Source organism: Pelodiscus sinensis, chromosome 13 (genome assembly GCF_052426305.1).
Source record: "Pelodiscus sinensis isolate ZL-2025 chromosome 13, ASM5242630v1, whole genome shotgun sequence".
NCBI lineage: Eukaryota > Metazoa > Chordata > Testudines > Trionychidae > Pelodiscus > Pelodiscus sinensis.
In genome coordinates this window covers 49,004,924-49,023,515 of record NC_143064.1, presented here as the reverse complement: position 1 = coordinate 49,023,515, position 18,592 = coordinate 49,004,924, and the positions used below count along the sequence as shown (strand labels likewise).

Below are 18,592 nucleotides of genomic sequence, written 5' to 3'. Positions count from 1 at the left end.
GTGTCCGCAGCGGCGCATTCTGCATGAGGAGGGAGAGGAGACAGTGCCTGTACCTCCGGGACTCCGCTCTCTGCCACTGTAAGGTTGGCTGGGCAGCTCACCTTGGTATCCTTTGCCTCGTCCGTCCTCCCGCCCAGGGCTGGCCAAGCTGGGCCCCCAAGCCCAGGCCATAGTACGTGGGGGGCTGCTGCAAGAGGCTCAGGCTTCGGCCTGCCCTCGCTAGCCAGGTAATGGTGACGGGAGCTGACTGTTTATGGGCTCTGTCCCGTGTAAGGAGATGTGGGCAGGCCACGCTCCTGGTGCCCACGGCCCCAAAGTGCTTTACTCCAGCCCTGGCTCTGTGATGGATTTACTGTGGTTTAAGGCCCCCTGGTTCCTCAGAACAACTCTCTTCAGCTTGCCGTGGATGGTGCCGTGCACGGCTCTCCTGAAGCTGCTGGAGAAGAAGAAGAAAATCACGGGGTCCAGGCAGCTGTTCAGGGCCGAGATACAGAGGACAAGCTCATTGGCGAGGTGGAGAGCCTGCTTCCACTGCGTGCTGGAGATGACGTCCAGCTGGGCCAGGACGTACGGCACACGCACAGCGTGGTAGGGGGCAAAGCACACGCTGAAGATGGCCAGGACCACAACGGTTCTTGTGATGGCCCTACTCCCTGGCCTTCTGCCCTGCTGCTGGGCTTTCCCTGAAGACACTTTCTGCAGCTTGGCCGAGATCTTGCCATAGAAATAGAGGAAGAGCAGCAGGTGAATGAAGAAGGTGGCCACGGCGACCAAGTTGAGAGCTGCCCCCAGTGGGCGTTTGCTCCTGAAGTGGAAGCACTTGTCGGCACAGGCCCCTGCTCCCCTAGTCTCGAAAAAGAAAGGCAGCGTGAAAACAGCATAGGCCAGCCAAACCACCCTGGCAGCGAGGGTGCTGCAAGGCACCGTGTGGATCTTAAACTGCCGGAGAGGCCGAATGATCTTCAGGTAGCGGTCCAGGCTGATCAGGCTGAGGAACATGATGCTGACGTACATGTTGAGGTAGAAGAAAGCCCCGACAATGGTGCAGAGGATCAAAGGGCCACTCTGGTTTTGATAGGCCACCCGGAAGGGCAGGCAGAGGGAGAGCAGGAGGTCCGACAGAGCCAGGTTCCTCATGTACACCGTGATGGAGGTGCTCCTCTGCGTGTGGCACCAGAACACCCAGAGGGCCAGCATGTTGCTGAGCAGCCCGCTGATGAAGATGAGGGAGTACATCACGGGGAGGGTCACTGCCAGGAAGCCATCTTGGATCTCACAGTGGGAGCTGTTTGACTGAGAGGCCGTGAACGCCGCGCTGGTGGGAAAAGACATGCCCATCGTCGCGCTGCAAGGGCCTGGGGAGACAAGGGGATGTGGGGTTGTTTGGATTAGGGGTGTTAGAATGTGTGTGACTCGGACGCTGCCCGAGGACACGGGAGCCCAGTGCTGGGACGAGGAGGCAGCAGATCCAGCAGGTGCACAGAGTGGTTAGCGGAGAGTATCATTAGCCCTCCCCAGGGAAGCTGACAGGGCAAGGGCGGAGGGACAGGCCGCTTTGTGCTCCCAGAAGGGCCGAGGCCTTGGGGGGCAGGGCGGGGCAGCCAGCCAGCCCATGGTGAACCCCTCAGCCCTCAGAGTGCACATGCCTACGCCAGCAGCAAAGTGCCACCTCGCTCAGGCAGACAGCAAGTGAGCAGACAGAAGGGTTGTGTTCCCCATTTTACCCCAGGGAAGGCCAAGCCAGCCCCTGCAGCTGCACCCTGAACATGGAGCCTTTTCCCTAGAACATGCTGCCTGGACTGGCTCTCGCCTGCCACCTGCTCCATAATCTTGCCATCGCATTCGCCTCCCTGTGTCTTTCTGTTGTCTTAGCTCAGCTCTCAGCTCCAGCTGAAACCCCACTTTCCTCTCTGGCCTTTGCTTCCTGTGCGTTTGCTGTGGCCCTTGGTGTGTTGCAGGAAGTCCAGCGGAGTCACGCTGCCGCATCTGTGCAGCAGTGTAACTCGGAGCCACTGACGGGAGCTACAAAAGGGACAATGCACAGCACTGATCTCACTGCATCAACGTGCACCAAGGCCACTGCACTGGCTGGGCTCATGCTGGGGGACCGTTCCTCAGGGCTGCCAGCTGTAGCATGCCAGAGTTTTCAGAGAGTTTAGGGGGTTTGGAACGGGTCCCATGTGAAGAGAGATTAAAAAGCCTGGGAGTTTTCATCTTAGAAAAGTGGAGACTAAGGAGGATATGATAGAGGTCTATCAAATTAGGACTGATGTGGAAAAAGTGAATAAGGAAAAGTTATTTACTTATTCCCACAGTATAAGAACTAGGGGTCACCAAATTAAATTAATGGGCAGCAGGTTTAAAACAAACAAAAGGAAAATTTTCTTCATGCAGCACCCAGTCAACCTGTGGAACTCCTTGCCAGGGGATGTTGTGAAAACTAGGACTTCAACAGGGTTCAGATAAGAATCCGATACATTCATGGAGGTTAGATCCATCAATGGCTATTATCCAGGATGGGTAGGAATGGTGGGTGTCCCTAGCCTGTTTGTCAGAGGCTGGAAATGGATGACAGGGGAGGGATCAGGTGATGATTGCCTGTTCTGTTCTCTCCCTCTGGGGTATCTGGCATTGGCCACTGGGCTAGCTGGACCATGGACCCAGTGGAGGGTCCCTCTGACCTAGTATGGCTGTTCCCATGTTCTTATGTTATGTTCCCTGCTCTCAGATGCTGTTCAGACCTGAACCTGTGAGCCCTTGAGAGGGGAAATAAAACTCCTCTTGTTGGCTAGGGGATGCAGTGCACACGGCTCACCCCTGCTGTGAAAGGGAGCATGTGTGAAAAGGAGTGCATCCAGGGGAGTGTGCATGTTGTGTACCTGTACGTGCTCTTATAGCATTGTTGGGTGTTCAGTCTGGTGTAACTGTACAGGCACTGGAGACGTGAGCATGCTCGGGAGCCTGTCTGCATGCACGTGTATGGAGGGCAGCCTGTGAACCCTGAGATGCCCTGCCGGTGACCTGCACCCCATGGAGTCTGAGATTTAATTTAAAAGAACATTTCTGGCCCTTAGGGTTACGAGGAAAAGCTTCAGAACAGGAGCCTGCTGTGGCCAATATGTGAGGTCTCCCTGAGCCAGCAGTCAGACAGCTGCCCCGCCAGCGCCAATGGGCTGTTGACACAGAAACCGCCTGGCCGCAGCTTGGCAGGAGCTTTCCAGGAACGGGCTTGGCTGTGACTGCCGGGGAGAGCAGCAAATGCCGGGGCTTGTGGAAGTGGGGAACTCGAGTCCAACCCCTTCCTGTCAAGCGCCACGTCACCTCCCACTGCAGTGACAAGGGCGGGGGAGAGGGGAATATGCATCTTCTTCTAGACGTCCAATATTGGGGAAGGCGCGCGCGCGCACACACACACACACACACACACACACACACACCCCTCTCTCTCTCTCCTCCACCCTCCAAAGCGCTAAAACCTCCAACCCTCTCCCTGCACAAATAGTGCCAGGGACACGGGCCTGTCTGAATTCCCCGCTGCCATGTTTAAGTAGTTTAAAAGCTCAGGCTCTTAGATCACTTGAGTTAGTCGCGGAGTTTCTACCATGCTGCACAGAGCTGCTGTGAGCCTGGGCCAGTGTGTCGCAGAGGAGGGGCCTTTGTGCAAATCCCTAGGAACATGCGATGTGCAGGAACAAGCAGTTGCACATGTGCAAAATGGGAACTGAGAGTCTAGCGCTGGGGGAAGGGATCCAGCGGTCACAGTGGACCACAAGCTAGATATGAGTCAACAGTCAAAAAGACCAACCATCGCTCTGGGATGCATTGGCCAGGAGTGTTGTGAGCCAGACACGAGGAGTCATTCTTCCGCTCTACTCTGTGCTAATTAGGCCTCAGCGGGAGTATTGTGTCCAGTTCTGGGCACCGCATTTCAGGGAAGATGAGGGCAAATTGGAGAAAGCCCAGAGAAGAACAAAAACGATTGAAGGTCTAGAAAGCAGGAGCTATGAGGGAAGGTTGAAAAAAGTGGGTTTGTTTAGTCTGGAGAAGGGCTGGGAAGGAACGAGAGCAGTTTTCAAGTACGTAAAGGCTGTTGCAAGAAGGAGGGAGGTAAATTATTCTTCTTAACCTCTGATGCTAGGACAATGCAAGGGGCTTAAGCTGCAGTAGGGGAGGTTTGGGTTGGACATTAGGAAAAAGTCCTGCTGCCAGGGGGGTCAGACACTGGACTAAGTTTCCTGGGGGGTTGTGGAATCTCCGCCCCGGAGAGATTCAAGAGCAGGTGGGGGACACACCTGTCAGGGATGCTCTAGATCAGGATGGGACACTTTTTGGCCTGAGGGCCACAGCAGGTAGGGAAATTGTATGGCGGGTTGGGTTGGAGAGGCTGTGCCTCCCCAAACAGCCAGGCCTGGCCCGCCCCGACTGGAGCTCTGAGGCTGCCTGGGAGGGGAGCTAGCCTTTCCTGCTCACCGTGTTGCCCAGGAGTTGGGGAGCCCAGGGGCAGGACTGAAGGGCCCAATGGGCTCTGGCTGTGGCCCATGGGCTGCAGTTTGCCCCCTTCTTGTCCAGATAATACTTGGTCCGGCCGTGAGGGCGGGGCCTGGACTCGATCTTCGGGCCCTAGCCCTCTCTGTGCGGTGGATGTGAGCGTGCCTGTGCCTGTGCGGCTGGGAGCATCTGTGTGCCACCAGCTGCATGGTGTCCGGAGGGGCTCTCTGCGTGTCGCTGTGAGAGCGTACCAAGTACGCCAGGACCGTGCTGTGAGCGTCAGTGCACAGGGTGAGACAAGCATCTGGCCCCAGCTCTTTCTATTTCTCCTTTTTTTCATTTTTCTCCTGACCTACCTGAGAAAATTCTGTTTCAATGAATTATAGAGGGAAAGGTCATCTGTACCCACTAACCCGCCTCTGAGAAGCCAGCCGTGCCTGAAACCCTAAAATGACTCAGCTCACCCCAAGAGTCACCATGAAGACAGAAAAGGACAGGACAGCGTCACCTACCTCAGCAGCTCCTCTCAGGTCCCCTGCTCGCTGCGACTGGGGGTTTCTGCTCTGAGCTCATGCCCTTTAAACCCTGGTAGGGGTAGAATTTCCTGACAGTGACGCCTGCTTTGGTCGCCGGCCCTCCGCTCTCTACCTGGTTTGGTTGCTGCTTACTGGGGTTTTAGCAATGGGATGTGGCTTGAGAGACCCAAAACGTAATTGGCAGCTTGACAGTCTCCAAACGAACGGGGTGGGAGGGCTGCTGAGCACACAGATCAGAATTGAAACCAGTTTTTTTAGAGAGAAACTGACAAAACAAGTGCACGGAGCTGGCTGGGGTATCGCCGACTGGCTCCTGTGCTGCAGACTAGTGCTCAGGAACGACGGCCCCGCTCGCCACCACTCCCCTGATTCGCTGGGGCTGCTAACCGCACACTGGCATGCAGGGCCTCGCTGGTGCACTGCTCGCCAAGGAAGGGAGAGGTGCCTCGCGCTTCACAAGAGGGGCCCTTTTTTCTGCTGGTGCCGCTGTGGGGCAGCCTGCTCTAGCATCCCATGGACATCTTGTCACAGCCTGGTCCAGTCCTGCTCCCAGAATGGGCACCAACCGTGCGATGGGAGCCGCCTGCTGATTCCCCCTCCCACCCCGGCCCGGCTCTATGCAGTGACTGCTCATTATTCTGAGATCTGCCTCTCCCACCCCCCTCTCCCCCAGATTTCCCCATCTCCCCACTCCTGCTAGGGTACGTCTACACCTCAGGGCTAAAGTCAAATTAAGCTACACAACTCCAGCTATGGCAACGGCACGGCTGAAGCTGAAATAGCTTAACTCGGCTTGTGGGGCTGTCTACACAGCAGGAAGTGGAAGGAAGAGCGCTCCCTCTCCGACTTCCCTTCGCCTCGTGAAATGAATGTTACAGGCGGCGGAGGAAGAAGTCCTCCAGCTCGCTGTTATTTCCAAATACAGGCTGGCAGTGTAGGCGTGCACTGTGCTATTTCAGATCAACGCCCGACATTATTCAGTTGAGAATAATGAACTGGAACTGAGATGAATTCCCACTTGGAAACAGACACAGCATCTAAGAACACACGTGGTCCTGAAAAAGCAAGACAGCTTTGAAAAGAATGAATCCGGACCAGCTGCCGCACACAGCTGGCTTATGACAATGGCTGCACAGTCGTGTCAGTGATGTTGGCCAAGCTGATCATTTCAAATGATGATTTGTAAGGAGGCTCGAACAAACGCTCTGCGGGCAGCTGGCAATGAGCCACTGAAAGACTTCCGGACCGAATGGTAGTCACGTGAACCGCCTGCCCAGCCGGGGTCTCCCGCAGACAGAGCGGTGTCGCCCGTTTGGGCTGGCGGCAGCTCACAGATCACTTTCCAAGGGGTGGTGAAATGTTGCTCTGACTGTGAGCAGAGGGCAGAAGGGACGTGCTTCGCCTGTCCGGACTGGGGGGTCACCCTCAGTGCTACATGCCCCTTACAGCAAAGAGCCTTTAGCACCAGATTCCAGAGGGAGACCTCAGAACTTTTGTGTGTGCGAACGTTTGATACATTGCAAATGGGCCTTAATTGTGATGACAATTATCTTACACATTACAAAGATGGGCTCCCCACCTTTCTGATATTCTAGTGACCCCGATTAGCCACTTAATTGACTCTTACAGGAGGCAATTTCCTCCTTCCTTGTCACCCCCCCACCCTCTTTTCTACGGAGCTGATTTGGCAGTTTGTAATTGCTTTCCTTTTTTCATTGTATCCCTCTGTTATATAACGGCCATGCCAATTCGCTTTCAGAATACGATCTGAGGAAGTGGGCTCATCACCTAAGAAACCATCTTGTTAGTCTTTGAAGTGCTGCACAACTGAGCCCCGGCAAGGACTCCTAGGCACGGCTGCCATAGCCCAGGGACCTCTGGGCTTGCCGCATCAGGGATGAATGTAGAAATCTTGCTTGAGCCTTGGCAGCTCTTTCATTGCAAATTAAGTCCTGGCCACCTTGTACCGCACTGCACTCTGCAAGCAGGAGGGTTACGTTAAGGATGAGAAGGACAAGTCGTGGAACGAGGTGTACAGCTAGTTCGGATTAGAAGCCTAATCCGAACTAGCTAGTCCATGCCGTGTGTAGCCGTGCGGCACGGGGTCCGAACTAGCCGGCATTTAAAAATGGCGCCGGCCGGCTTCATGCAAATGAAGCCCGGGAAATTCAAATCCCGGGCTTCATTTGCAACTGCGGATGACTACATTACCCCCGCTAGTTCGAACTAGCAGGGTAGTGTAGACATACCCCTACTGATCCCAGGCTCCATACAGCACTGCCTCCTTGAAACGCCATGGGGAGCACGGGGCCAGCGGAGGACTCCCCTACTGACCCTGGGCTCCATGCGGCACTGCTGCTTTGAAACGCCGTGGGGAGCATGGGACCAGTGGGGGACTCCCCTACTGACCCCGGGCTCCATGCAGTGCTGCCTCTTTGAAACGCTGTAGGGAGCACAGAGCCAGTCTCCCACTAGCCCCGTGCTCCCTGCAGCACTTTTGTCTTTGAAGTGTAGCAACAGCCCTGGGGCTGCTGCTACACTTCAAAGGCGGAGGCGTCCTTATTGGCTAATTGAAGTCAATGCAAATTGCATCAACTATTTGATTAAGCAATTAATCAAAATGTAACTTCCCAAGTTTGCATGCCGGATCCCGGGGGGAGAGAGGTGCCGGAGAGGGGTTTTGCGCGGTGGTGTGGCTCTGCACTGTTTTGTCCTGCCCTCTCCCCTATTTAAAGGCAGAGCTGCTTAGGCCCCATAGAGTCGTTTGTTCAATGGCGGCTAGAGCTGACGTCCCTGATAGCCAGGTCTAAGCGCTTAGACCTCTCGAGGGAGGGATGGTGCTTCTGTGGAAGAGGCAGCCCAGCCTGCACTAGCTGCGAGGTTCCCCCACAGAGCTGGGTGGGCCCTCGAGAGACTGGTCACAGTGGCAGGTGGCAACAGATGGTGATGGCACAGAGCGAACGGTGGCACGACAAACAACAGCAGCCGGAGCAAGCAAGTGGGAGCGAGTAGCAAGAGCCTGAAAGATCCAGCAAGGTGCCTTCTCCACTCCCTCACAGGGCTGTCTCCAGGAGGTGTGGGCCTGAGGCAACCCTCTCTTCCTGCCCCACCCCCACTCCACTCCTACCCCCAAGCCCTGCCCCTGCTCTGCCCCGCACTCCTCTTCCCACCCCTGCCATGCCCTCTCCTGCCCCCATGGCACCTCTTGCCCAAAGCCCCCCTTCTCCACTTCTGGAGAGACTGACGCAGGGCATTACCGGAGGCCTGGCGTGGCATGGCGGCAGTGCACCAGGCCTCCCAGGTAACCCCTCAGGCTAACGTCAGTGTGGGCCATCCTGTCTGTAGGATGGTTAGGGTGGTCTTCATGGGGGCTCCCAAAGCATGGGGCCCAGGGAGACCACCCAGAACCATCTTATGGATGAGACAGCTCTGGTGAGAGGCGAACTCACAGACAAGCAGCCCTGGACTCTGGGCCTGCGCCGGCCAAGGGAACCAGCGGGAGTGCGCTGGAGGGAAGGGAGCAGCGTGCTCGTGGGACGCTGTCCCAGTGACACTGCTCCACAATGGCCGAGTGGTGACCGGGACACTGGTACAACACACATCCTAGGAGGCCTTCTCTCACAGCGTCACGCTCGGGAGGGGTTCTCTTCGGGAGTCTCTGTGGTAAATATTTGATTAGCATTATTTTTGACATAAGAACATAAAAAAGATCACACGGGGTCAGACCAGTGATCCACCTCGGCAAGTATCCTGCCTGCCGACAGGGGCCAATGCCAGGTGCTTCAAAAGGAGTGAATAGAACAATCATTGAGTGAGCCAGCCCCTGCTGTCCGCTCCCAGCTTCTGGCCAACGGAGACCAGGGACACTCACAGCATGAAATTGCTTCCCTGTCCATCCCACCTATTAGCCACTGATGGACCTGTCCTCCATGAATCTATCTAGCTCTTTTTTGAACTGTGTTAAAGTCCTGGTCTTCACAACATCCTCTGGCGAGGAGTTCCACGTGTGAAGTATTTCTTGTGGCTTCTTTTAACCCTGCTGCCCCTGAGTCTCAGCTAGCCTCCTGAGCTAGTGACGCCCTGGAACCCTGCAGACTCAGGAGGAAATTTAATATGAAAATAAGCAAATTCCCCTTCATACAATTTCCACTTTGCAGATTCTAGCTCGTGACCCACGCAGATGCTTATCGCTGTACCGGGAAGGGAAGCGAAAGCAAGGGCAGAGGCGGAGGCAGAGAAAATCAACATGCCTCCCACAGGCTCCGTCTCTCACCTGCCCCAGGAACCTGGAGACAGCAAGGAATGAAACTCCCCTGGGCCTTCCTCTGCAGCGCTGTCTCTTGGAGTTGGAGGGACAGACACCGTGAGGGAGAGTCACCAGCAAGTCTGCAGCAGAACCCGTGGATCTCATACGTCTCCATCTTATAGTCACCGACACCAGTGCAAAGGGAATACATAGTGCTACCATTTGTGCTGAGTCATGGAGAATTAAATCCAGCCCTCAATTCTCAGCTCTCTACTGTAGCCACTGGACAGCACAGCCTCCCACGACTAGTGCAGAGCACTTTGCTCTTGCACCAGGCCCTCTGCAAGTCCTGCCTGACCCACGAGCATCAGCCGCCAGACAAAGCTGGGCTGAGGGTCTCTACCTGGGGAGGGAGAGGGGAAGGCAGGCAGCAGTGACAGCTCTTGCAATCTGTTTTCAAAAAGAAACCAGTGGCAGGGAGGGTCACTCCATGAACACAAACACAAGTGAAATTGGAAGGAGTAGGAGCAGCTGGCAGAGCTGTAAGCCAGAGCCAGCACGAGCGCTAAGCAGGGCCCTGAGCACCTCAAGGGCCCCCCTATTAATTACTAGTACGGTAATTGGGGGATCCTGCTTAGGGTCCCAATGGGCTAACACCAGCACTGTCTAGGCTGCCTCCCTCCCCTCACCATCAGGATGTGGAAGGTCGACCTGCTCCCCAGAGCCCCTCCGCTTTGAGCAAAGTCCAGGTTGGCTCCTGCTAACATGCTGCATCTCTGTTGTGCTGCTTCAGTGATCCCCACCAATCCTCCCAGCAGGCCTTGCCTCTGTGTGATGGGTGCTGCTGGCCCCCTCCAGCTGATGCCTGACAGTTCGGAGAACAGATGCTGCAGCGGGTACGTGAGGTGTGCAGGGCAGGAAGCGTAAGCCGGAGACTGAGGTATGGGGATTGTGGCTCTGAAGAGTGAGTCAGCCCCTACCCTACGGCAGCAATAGGAAACCCCAGCCGCTCTGCCAGCTCAGCGTGCGTGCTCTGGAAAGGACAATCAGCCTCTGCTTTTAGCCCCTTTCCGCTTGCCGATGACTGTGGGGCCACTCGTGGGAGCAAAGGTCACGGTGCCGGATTCCCATGCTCTTGAGAACAGCTCAGACCCCGAACGGGGGACAGACCCAAGCGCCCCAGCTCCCTGAAAGGCTCTGATCTCGACCTTGTCTGCACTCCAGGACAGTGTCCGCAGCCCTGGCCTGCTGCCCGTGTGGCTAACAATGCCAGACCCCGACTGTGTGGGGCTGGCGTCCAACGCTGCGCTGTCTCTGCACTAGGGTTACTGGAGTGCTCGACCAGTGCCACCCTCTATCTTAGGGTACCCACAGTTGCATCCTGTCGTGCCTGCCTCTCTGCAAACAGCAGACCACTCGTCACCAGGTGGCATCCGCTCTGGCTCCTGCTCTTCAGGCTAAAGGAAAACCCACTGAGCTAACCCTCTGAGCAAGTCTGACCATGCGGGAGGCCTGATCCCTGCGCTGGCACAGAAATGCCCTTCACCGCTCTGAACTCTGGGCCGCGGAAGCTATCCGAGGGCCTGCAATGTCAGCCACTCCCGCTGGGTCCCTGGGCACTGCGGGGGCGGGGGCGGGGGCAGCTCTGCGCTCCGGGGAGGGACGGGGCCTTGGGAGGAAAGGCAGCTATCTGGCTGTCCAATGCATGGCATGCCCCTAACTTTGAGTGTCCTGACGGCTGTGGGTGCAAGTTTGAATGTTATAAACGCTCCCCCATCCCTTCTCTCAGTTGCACTCTTTGTATGTTTCTGTTTTTAGTCCCTCAAAACTAGGTGGCGTTAGCGTGTGTCATGGCCCAGGAAAAGCGCACTTGCTCATAGCCGCACGTCTAGTCTTTGGGAACACAAGCTGAGGAAGTCTGGGGGCAGAGCTCTGGTACCCAGTGCGCACACCCGGCCTTAGCCCACCTTCCATTTCCTGTCATTTGACCGGACTGGAGACCCTGACCGAGCCTCAGTTCTCTTTGCCCACGAGCCTTTTGTTGTGCTAACTACCTCGCCTCCCCGTTGCTCCCAGCTCCCCAGCTCATCAGTCACACTCAGGCTGGGCTGCCGTTAATCCTGCTGGAGCAGAACCCCCAGCCCTGAGCAGTCCTGGTGCCTGAGCAGCTGGCCCCTGGAGATGATAAACAGAAGGCAGGTTTATGACTAAGAAAGGTTTGGGACAGACTCTGCCTGGCTGCTCCCTGGGGCCTGGGAAAATGGCTGATTCTTCGGGGCGTGGTTGCTCATGGCCATTCCAGCCTAGTCTCAGAGGGGTAACAGTGTTAGTAGCTTTAAAAACGAGTGGTCCAATGGCATCATAGAGACTAACCAATATAGATCGTATCACGGGATCATCGCTCAAGATCATCTCATCTGAAGAAGTGGCTTTTGCCCACAGAAGCTCCTGCGGCTATACATACACGCTAGGGCTACACTGCGAGGTTTCTCCGCAAAAAATATGCTAATGAGGGACTCATTTGCATGAGTCGAGATCTCATTTGCTTATTTTCTGCCGCTCCATTTTTGTGCTGGGGTTTTTGCGCAAAAACAAGCCGTGGGGATGTTTTCTTTTTGTGCAAACCCCCTTCCCCACAACATCGGTGAGCCGCCTTTTCTGGGGCATAAGGATCTTGCGAGAAAAGGGGCATTTGCACAAAAAGAAAATGTCCACACTGCTTGTTTTTGCGCAAAAATGGATCAGCAGAAAATATGCAAATGAGATCGTGACTCGTGCAAATGAGTCCCTCATTAGCATATTTTTTCTAAGAAAACGTATAGTGTAGCTGTAGCCATACAGGTTGAACCTCCCTTGTCCAGCACTCGCGGGCCTGGCAGAGAACTTGCCGGACCACGGGCTCTTGGAACCCAAACAAGAGAATTTGCCAGACCAGGGAGGTCAGGCATCCGGGCTCTCCCAGCTCTCCCCTCCTGGCAGTTGCCCCAGGAGAACCCAGACACCTGACCTCCCGCACACCTGCTTGGGTCTGCTGCCCCAGCTCACTCGTGGGGCTCTGCTCCCTGTCCCGCATGGGGCAGCAGCTGTTCCCAGGGTTCCCTGGCTCCAGCTTTGTGTGCTGAGGTGGAAGCTGCTCTCGAGGGTCCCCAGCCCCATGTGCGGCAGGACAGCTGCTTCAGGGGTTCCCCTGCTCTAAGCACCACAGCGGCGACAGCTGCTCCCAGGTCACTGCCCCAGGTCACTGCCCCAGCCACCAACCAAAGTGGCTTTGCTCCCAGCCGCTCTCAACCTCTGAGGCTGGGCTCTCTCGTCTAGCAACATCTGTGGTCCTGCCAGCCCAGGGAGTCCAGTCCAGAGGTTCAACCTGTATTTTTGTTAGGCTCTGAGGGCCACAGGCCTGCTCGTTCCAGCAGAGGGGTGTGCATGTTGCATGCGCCACTCTGGGATGAGTTTCCCCTAGAGGTGTCCGCCAGGCTCCATGGAGTGGTGTATAGGCATAGCTGACACGTTGTCTCCCGGTTCCTTCCTTCTGTCTGTGGCGCTCACGGGAATGTTCAGCAATGGCCTCTTCCTGTCACTAAATTGTAAATAGGGGTAAGGAGGGAGCATAAGGCAGTTCACAGCTAGAATACTGCAAGCTCCTGCTCTGTGGGGCTAGCCGGCCCAGACTCCGGGGCATGCTCCACTCCCAGGGATGCCATGAACACAGGCCAGTAAGTGATTCCAGGACGGTTGTCTGAAGTGCCTGGGTGACTGTCACGTGCCCGATTTGTAGGGATTTCAACCCTAAAGCTAAGGAGAGAGACAATTGACTGAAATTCCTTTTCATGCAGGAGGCACTTTGCCCCTCTTCAGAGCAATGACCTAACTAGGTACCAAGTGCTTCTGCAACCAGGTGTGGTCCAACGTCTGTTTGAGAAATCCAGCCTGGCCCAGGTTCCCCGGTACCAACCAACCACCTGCCAGCACCAACACCCCTCTCCAGTGCCCACTTGCCATCTCTAGTGCCAGTGGAGACGATGCAAAAGTCAGACAGGACATGTTCCCACATGACAAAGACCACAGAGAGAGAGGCCTGCCGCTGCCTCCTCCCAGTCAGTCACAGCAGCTGGCACTGTTGAGTCTAACCCCAGTAGGGGACCCACTGAGTCTGTTGCCAACAGACTCCCCACATAGGATTAAATTAATGGAGATGCCTATCTCCTAGAACTGGAAGGGACCTTGAAAGGTCATTGAGTCCAGTCCCCTGCCTTCACAGCAGGACCAAGTACCATCCCTGATGAATTTTTGCCCCAAATCCCTAAACGGCCTCCACAAGGATTGAAGTCACAACCCTGGGTTTAGCAGGCTAATGCTCAAACCACTGAGCTACCCCTCCCCCCTTTTAAAGGATGAGCCATGGAGGGGAACATGACCCTGGCGGCACCTTTTGCTCCTCCAAGCACTGCTCTCTCCCCTGGGCCCTGGCTCACAAGGGAACACTGCAGGGCCTGTTCCAGGAAGAAAAGCAAGGCAACCCGCACCGCCTGCCCACGCTGGGCACTGTGGCTGCACTCCGCCCTGGCTCAACTGGCCTCCTTAGCACTGGTTTTCCGCATGGCGAGGTCTCGCTCCCATCTTTGCATGTGTACGTATCCCTGCCAAAGAGAAGCCTCCAGTTTCTGCTTCTGCCCATCTGTTCTCGATTAACGGGCTAGTGACTGGGGATAGCAGATCTTGTGCGGCTCTAGGGCTGCAGCACTGCGGCGCCAGAGTAAACTGCAGGGAGACCTAAGCTCCTTAGATTCTTGTGATCTATTTGGTGTGGGCGGCGGACTCAGTCTACATTCTGCTTTGTTACCAACCCAGACCACTTTGCACTTGCCATTATCTATCACAGAATGGCTGAGTCATAAAATCAGCATTTCCCACCACAACATCTCTTTAGAGAAATGCACATCACACAGGTTTCAGAATCTTACACTACAGCACGCTCAGTCTCCTGCAGAGCCGGGCTGGATCTGGGTAGGCTGAGCCACACAGAGGAGTGGGTGCTGGGGTGCAGAGGGTGGAGGGTTAGCAGATGCTTGGGTGCAGGTGCTGGGGTGCCAAGGGTGTTGTGGAGGTGCCTGGGTGCGGCGGTAGGAGGCGCTGGGGGGCAGGGGCAGGGTGCGGGTGCCTGGGTGCGGCGGTAGGAGGCGCTGGGGGGCAGGGGCAGGGTGCGGTGCCTGGGCGCGGCGGTAGGAGGCGCTGGGGGGCAGGGGCAGGGTGCGGGTGCCTGGGCGCGGCGGTAGGAGGCGCTGGGGGGCAGGGGCAGGGTGCGGGTGCCTGGGCGCGGCGGTAGGAGGCGCTGGGGGGCAGGGGCAGGGTGCGGTGCCTGGGCGCGGCGGTAGGAGGCGCTGGGGGGCAGGGGCAGGGTGCGGGTGCTTGGGTGCGGCGGTAGGAGGCGCTGGGGGGCAGGGTGCGGTGCCTGGGCGCGGCGGTAGGAGGCGCTGGGGGGCAGGGTGCGGTGCCTGGGCGCGGCGGTAGGAGGCGCTCGTGCTGGGGAGCGGGGCTGCAGCACTGGCCGTACCGCGCGCCGCGCTCTAGCGCCCCCTGCTTTCGGCGCCCAGCCGGCCTTTCCCTGCAGGGCCCCGCCCCTTCCGCTCTGGCTGCGGCGTCACTTCCGGGGCGACTTCCGGCGGCATGGCGGCGGCGGGCGGCTCGGGCGCGGGCCCGGCGGCGGGCGGCCCCGGCTGGGACGGGGACTTCCTGGCGCGCTACCGGCTGGTGTCGGCCAAGCTGCGGCGGCGCTTCCTGCGGAAGCCGAACGTGTCGGAGGCGGCGGAGCAGTTCGCGGCGCTGGCGCGCGAGCTGCGGGCCCAGGACGCGCTGCCCTACGCCGCCTGGTGCCAGCTGGCCGTGGCGCGCTGCGCCCAGAGCCTCTTCCACGCGCCCGGCGAGGCGCAGGCGCTGAGCGAGGCCGCGCGCCTCTTCCTGCGCCAGGAGCGGGACCTGCGGCAGCGCCTGGGCCTGAGCGGCGGCTTCGCCGAGCACCTGCAGGCCGCGCACAGCTGCTTCGCCTTCGCCGCGCGCCTGCACCTGGAGCTGGGGCAGCCGGCGCTGGCGGCCGGGCTGTGCCTGGAGCTGGGCGCGGCGCTGCGGGACATGGAGCAGCCCGGCCAGGCCGCCCCGCAGTTCCAGCGCGCCGCCGAGCTGCTGGCGGCCGCCCAGCTGCCCCTGGAGGCCCTGCGCTGCCTGGGCGAGCTGGCCTCCTGCTTGCTGCTCAGCCGCGACTACGACGGGGCCCTGGCTGTGCTCACCCAGGCGCAGCTGCTGGCCCAGGCTGGGCCCAGCCCTCCCAGCGGCGCGTTCCTGGAGGTGTTGGTGCGCTGCGAGGTGTCGCGGGTGCTGCTGCTGCTGCTGCTCCAGCCACCGCCACCCAAGCTACTGCCGGAGCATGCCCAGACCCTCGAGAAGTACTGTTGGGAGGCCTTCGAGAGCGGGGCGGGGGCCGGGCAGCTCCCCCAGGCGGGGTACTTGCCTCCGGGCCTCTTCCTCCTACTGCAGTCCGCTGTCATGGCCTGTCAGGAGAAGGACCTGGAGGCGCTCAAGGTGTTGCAAGCTGAGCTCTGGCCGCTGCTCAGCCCTGAGCAGAACCACCTGCTCCATCTAGTGCTGCAAGAGATGATCAGTCCTGCTGGTCAGGGGTCCTGAGTCCGTCCCCCCACTTCCTCCCCCCACACACACATCCAGACTGGCTTCACTTGCTTGCTGCCACTTCCATAGGGAGTCTGTTTCCCACCTGAAAGAGAGGCCTGCCCCACCCACCCGCTTTTGCCTCAGTGGGACTCCTGAGTCCCCAAGTAGCATCACCAGCGGGATAGGCTTTGCCCACCTTCAGCTGCCATCACTATGGCATCTCTGTATTGTCTGCCATCTCCACAGACTAACTGCACCTTCACTGATCTGTTGCTATTTCCCTCATATAGCCCAAAACACTCACCAAACATCACCAGAGAAATTAACTTCATACACCTACAGCAATCATCCAGAGATTAGCCCACCTGGTTCCCCAGGGAAGTGGTCGTACCTTTCTGTTGCTAGCCAGAGTCTGAGCCCTACTCAGCATCACTACCAGCATGACTCATTTCATCCACCATGGTGTTCTGCTTCCCACAGCAGCCATACACAGGGTTGTTCCATTTTGGCCTGTCACCACTGTGCAGCCAGAGTTCACCTATCTCCCTGTGACCATCAGCATATAGGCAAGAATTATGTAGTGCCACTTGAGACTATTTTCCCTTTGAGGCTGAGGAATGTGGATATGCCAACACTTCCTATGTACTACTTCTGGTTATAGAGAAATGTCCTTTTTCAGCCCCAGCACTTCTCCCATACTCCTCTCACTCACAGATTCAATATACCTATTGCAGGAGATGACCTGATCCATTAGAAACTGTGCGCTATCACAGCTCAAGTTCGTAAGAGGCAGGACTCTTGCCATATTTTATTAAGAGACTGCAAATGGCACTCATTTTCCAAACAGTCCCCAAATGCCAGGATTCAGCCTTCTAGTTTAAAAGTCTCACATTTGTAGATGTAATGATTAGTGCATTTTTTCTGTATCTGTTTAAAAATTAGAGTAGTTTTAGGTATGTGAGCAAAAATACCATTTCTGTTTAAAGTGCTCATAATTCTTTCCATTTAAAAACTAAATGAGAAGCTAAAATTGTATTATGTCCCTTCTGGTCCGGGTTCTGTTTCAGTGTTTCTGTTGTCTGAGATTTGTATTTTCTGACTACCTGGCTCTCCGTCCAAGCTCTTGCTCTGTTAATATAATGCTGTAGATACATTGGTGTCTCTAGAAAACTATCTATCCTGAAGCCTTGTCATTCTTTAAACTATAATTCAGTAAATATTATAGTCTTAAACTGATTACTGTTCAATGTGTCACCAGCCACAACCTAGGAAATGTGGGGAGGAGTCCCTGCTTGTAGCTCATTAGCCTCACTACTTTGTTGGTTTCATTCAACAAGTAAGTAAAGGTGGGTGTGGAATGTGTTTAATTTTGGCATTGGCTACATATGCTATCTTGCTATTTATCAGGCCTGTTACAGCAGTTTAAAAGGAATGTATGGGTGTAGGGGGAACACTTACCCGTAACTTTGGTCCTCGGATATGCTTTTGCAACACTTGCTAAGGTGTGCATTCTAGGGGAGGGCAAAACTGATCTCTGTAAAGCACAATTAGTTTTTAACTCTTAACTTTTCTATTTTAATGATGAAGAGAATTAAAAATTGGATGGTAGACCCGGTCTGTGATCTAATGAACTAAATCTGGGCCTGGAAGCTGGTTCCACACTATTAACTCTAGTCTTGAACAAATCGTTTATTCTTTGTAGGTGTGCTTTCCTACTTGTATTTGCATTCCCATTTTACAAATCTCTGGTGCAAGTATAATGTTTGTATGGCATTTTCATGATGAAAAATGCAGAATAGCTCTAACAACTGCCCTGAGAAGAGCATGTTGCTGGCCATCTTCTGGAAAGAATGTTTTCCAGCAGAGGATCAACTTTAGTTGTGCTTTCTCTTTAACAATGTTTTGTTCTTTTTGCACACTGAATTCTTACACAAATTGAACCTTCTGGACTTCAAACTATGTGGCGTGCCTGGTCTTTTGTGTGAATAAAAGTGAGGCTGTTTGGAAGCTACTTAAAAAAATACTTCAAGCCTTTCCCGTAGTAGGAAGTGGAGACAATGTCCCTGTAAAGTGCTGGAAATGGATGGGTATTTTGTGTGTGTGTTGCTTTACGTGCACCTGTAAACTGATTTTTGCATATAAGAGTGAACTTTACATTAATGTTTTGAAATGGGCACATGCGCTGAGGTATGACTAATGAAGCATCTTTCTACTGGAACTCAGAATGGAGTTTCCTTTGTCTTGAAGCTGAGTTTGTGTTAGTCTCAAGCCTTGCAACAAAGTGCAGTACCAGAGAGCACGATACCAGGGATACAAATGTTAGAGAGCTACTCCTGTATCTTACACCTTTCAGATAAAATTGGGCAAGAACAATGTTGCAGCTGCCCTGCCGTTGTGGAAGACTCACCCACTGAACGAGGAATGTGTCCAGCAAAGAGGGGACAAAACAAGCTTAGTCCTAAGACAGTCATGCAAGCCTGGAAGCGGTTTGGAAGGGCTTTCCTGGCTGGATCCCTCCCGCTGGGTGGGGGCCCTGCCATGCTAGCGGGCCTCTGTGGAAGGCAAACCCCTCGGCACCGCGTTTACACGGCACAGGGGCCCGGCCCAGCGGTCGGAGCCCCGGGAAGGCGGGGTGCGCCTCTGCGGGGCCGGCTGCCCGCAG

At 55.9% G+C, this 18,592-nt stretch overlaps 2 protein-coding genes across 2 annotated transcripts; one reads left to right on the top strand and one right to left on the bottom strand.

Annotated features, from left to right (window-relative positions):
• Positions 1-225: 225 nt before the first annotated feature.
• Positions 226-5,136, bottom strand: LOC102453698 (putative G protein-coupled receptor 34). The gene is made up of 2 exons (XM_006111360.4): positions 5,001-5,136; positions 226-1,355 (listed from the first exon to the last, which is right to left on the bottom strand). The coding sequence occupies exon 2, from the start codon at positions 1,336-1,338 to the stop codon at positions 322-324; it is 1,017 nt and encodes a 338-aa protein (XP_006111422.1). The 5' UTR covers positions 1,339-1,355; positions 5,001-5,136; the 3' UTR covers positions 226-321.
• Positions 5,137-14,901: 9,765 nt separating this feature from the next.
• On the top strand, positions 14,902-18,148 carry LOC106731988 (40-kDa huntingtin-associated protein-like). Its single transcript, XM_075941245.2, has one exon. It carries the CDS (start codon positions 14,935-14,937, stop codon positions 15,943-15,945), a length of 1,011 nt encoding a protein of 336 aa, XP_075797360.1. The 5' UTR covers positions 14,902-14,934; the 3' UTR covers positions 15,946-18,148.
• The last annotated feature ends 444 nt before the right edge of the window (positions 18,149-18,592 follow it).

Excerpts from the sequence above, each read along its gene's own strand:
- LOC102453698 (XM_006111360.4), bottom strand. The coding sequence starts at position 1,338 with ATGGGCATGTCTTTTCCCACCAGCGCGGCGTTCACGGCCTCTCAGTCA.
- LOC106731988 (XM_075941245.2), top strand. The coding sequence starts at position 14,935 with ATGGCGGCGGCGGGCGGCTCGGGCGCGGGCCCGGCGGCGGGCGGCCCC.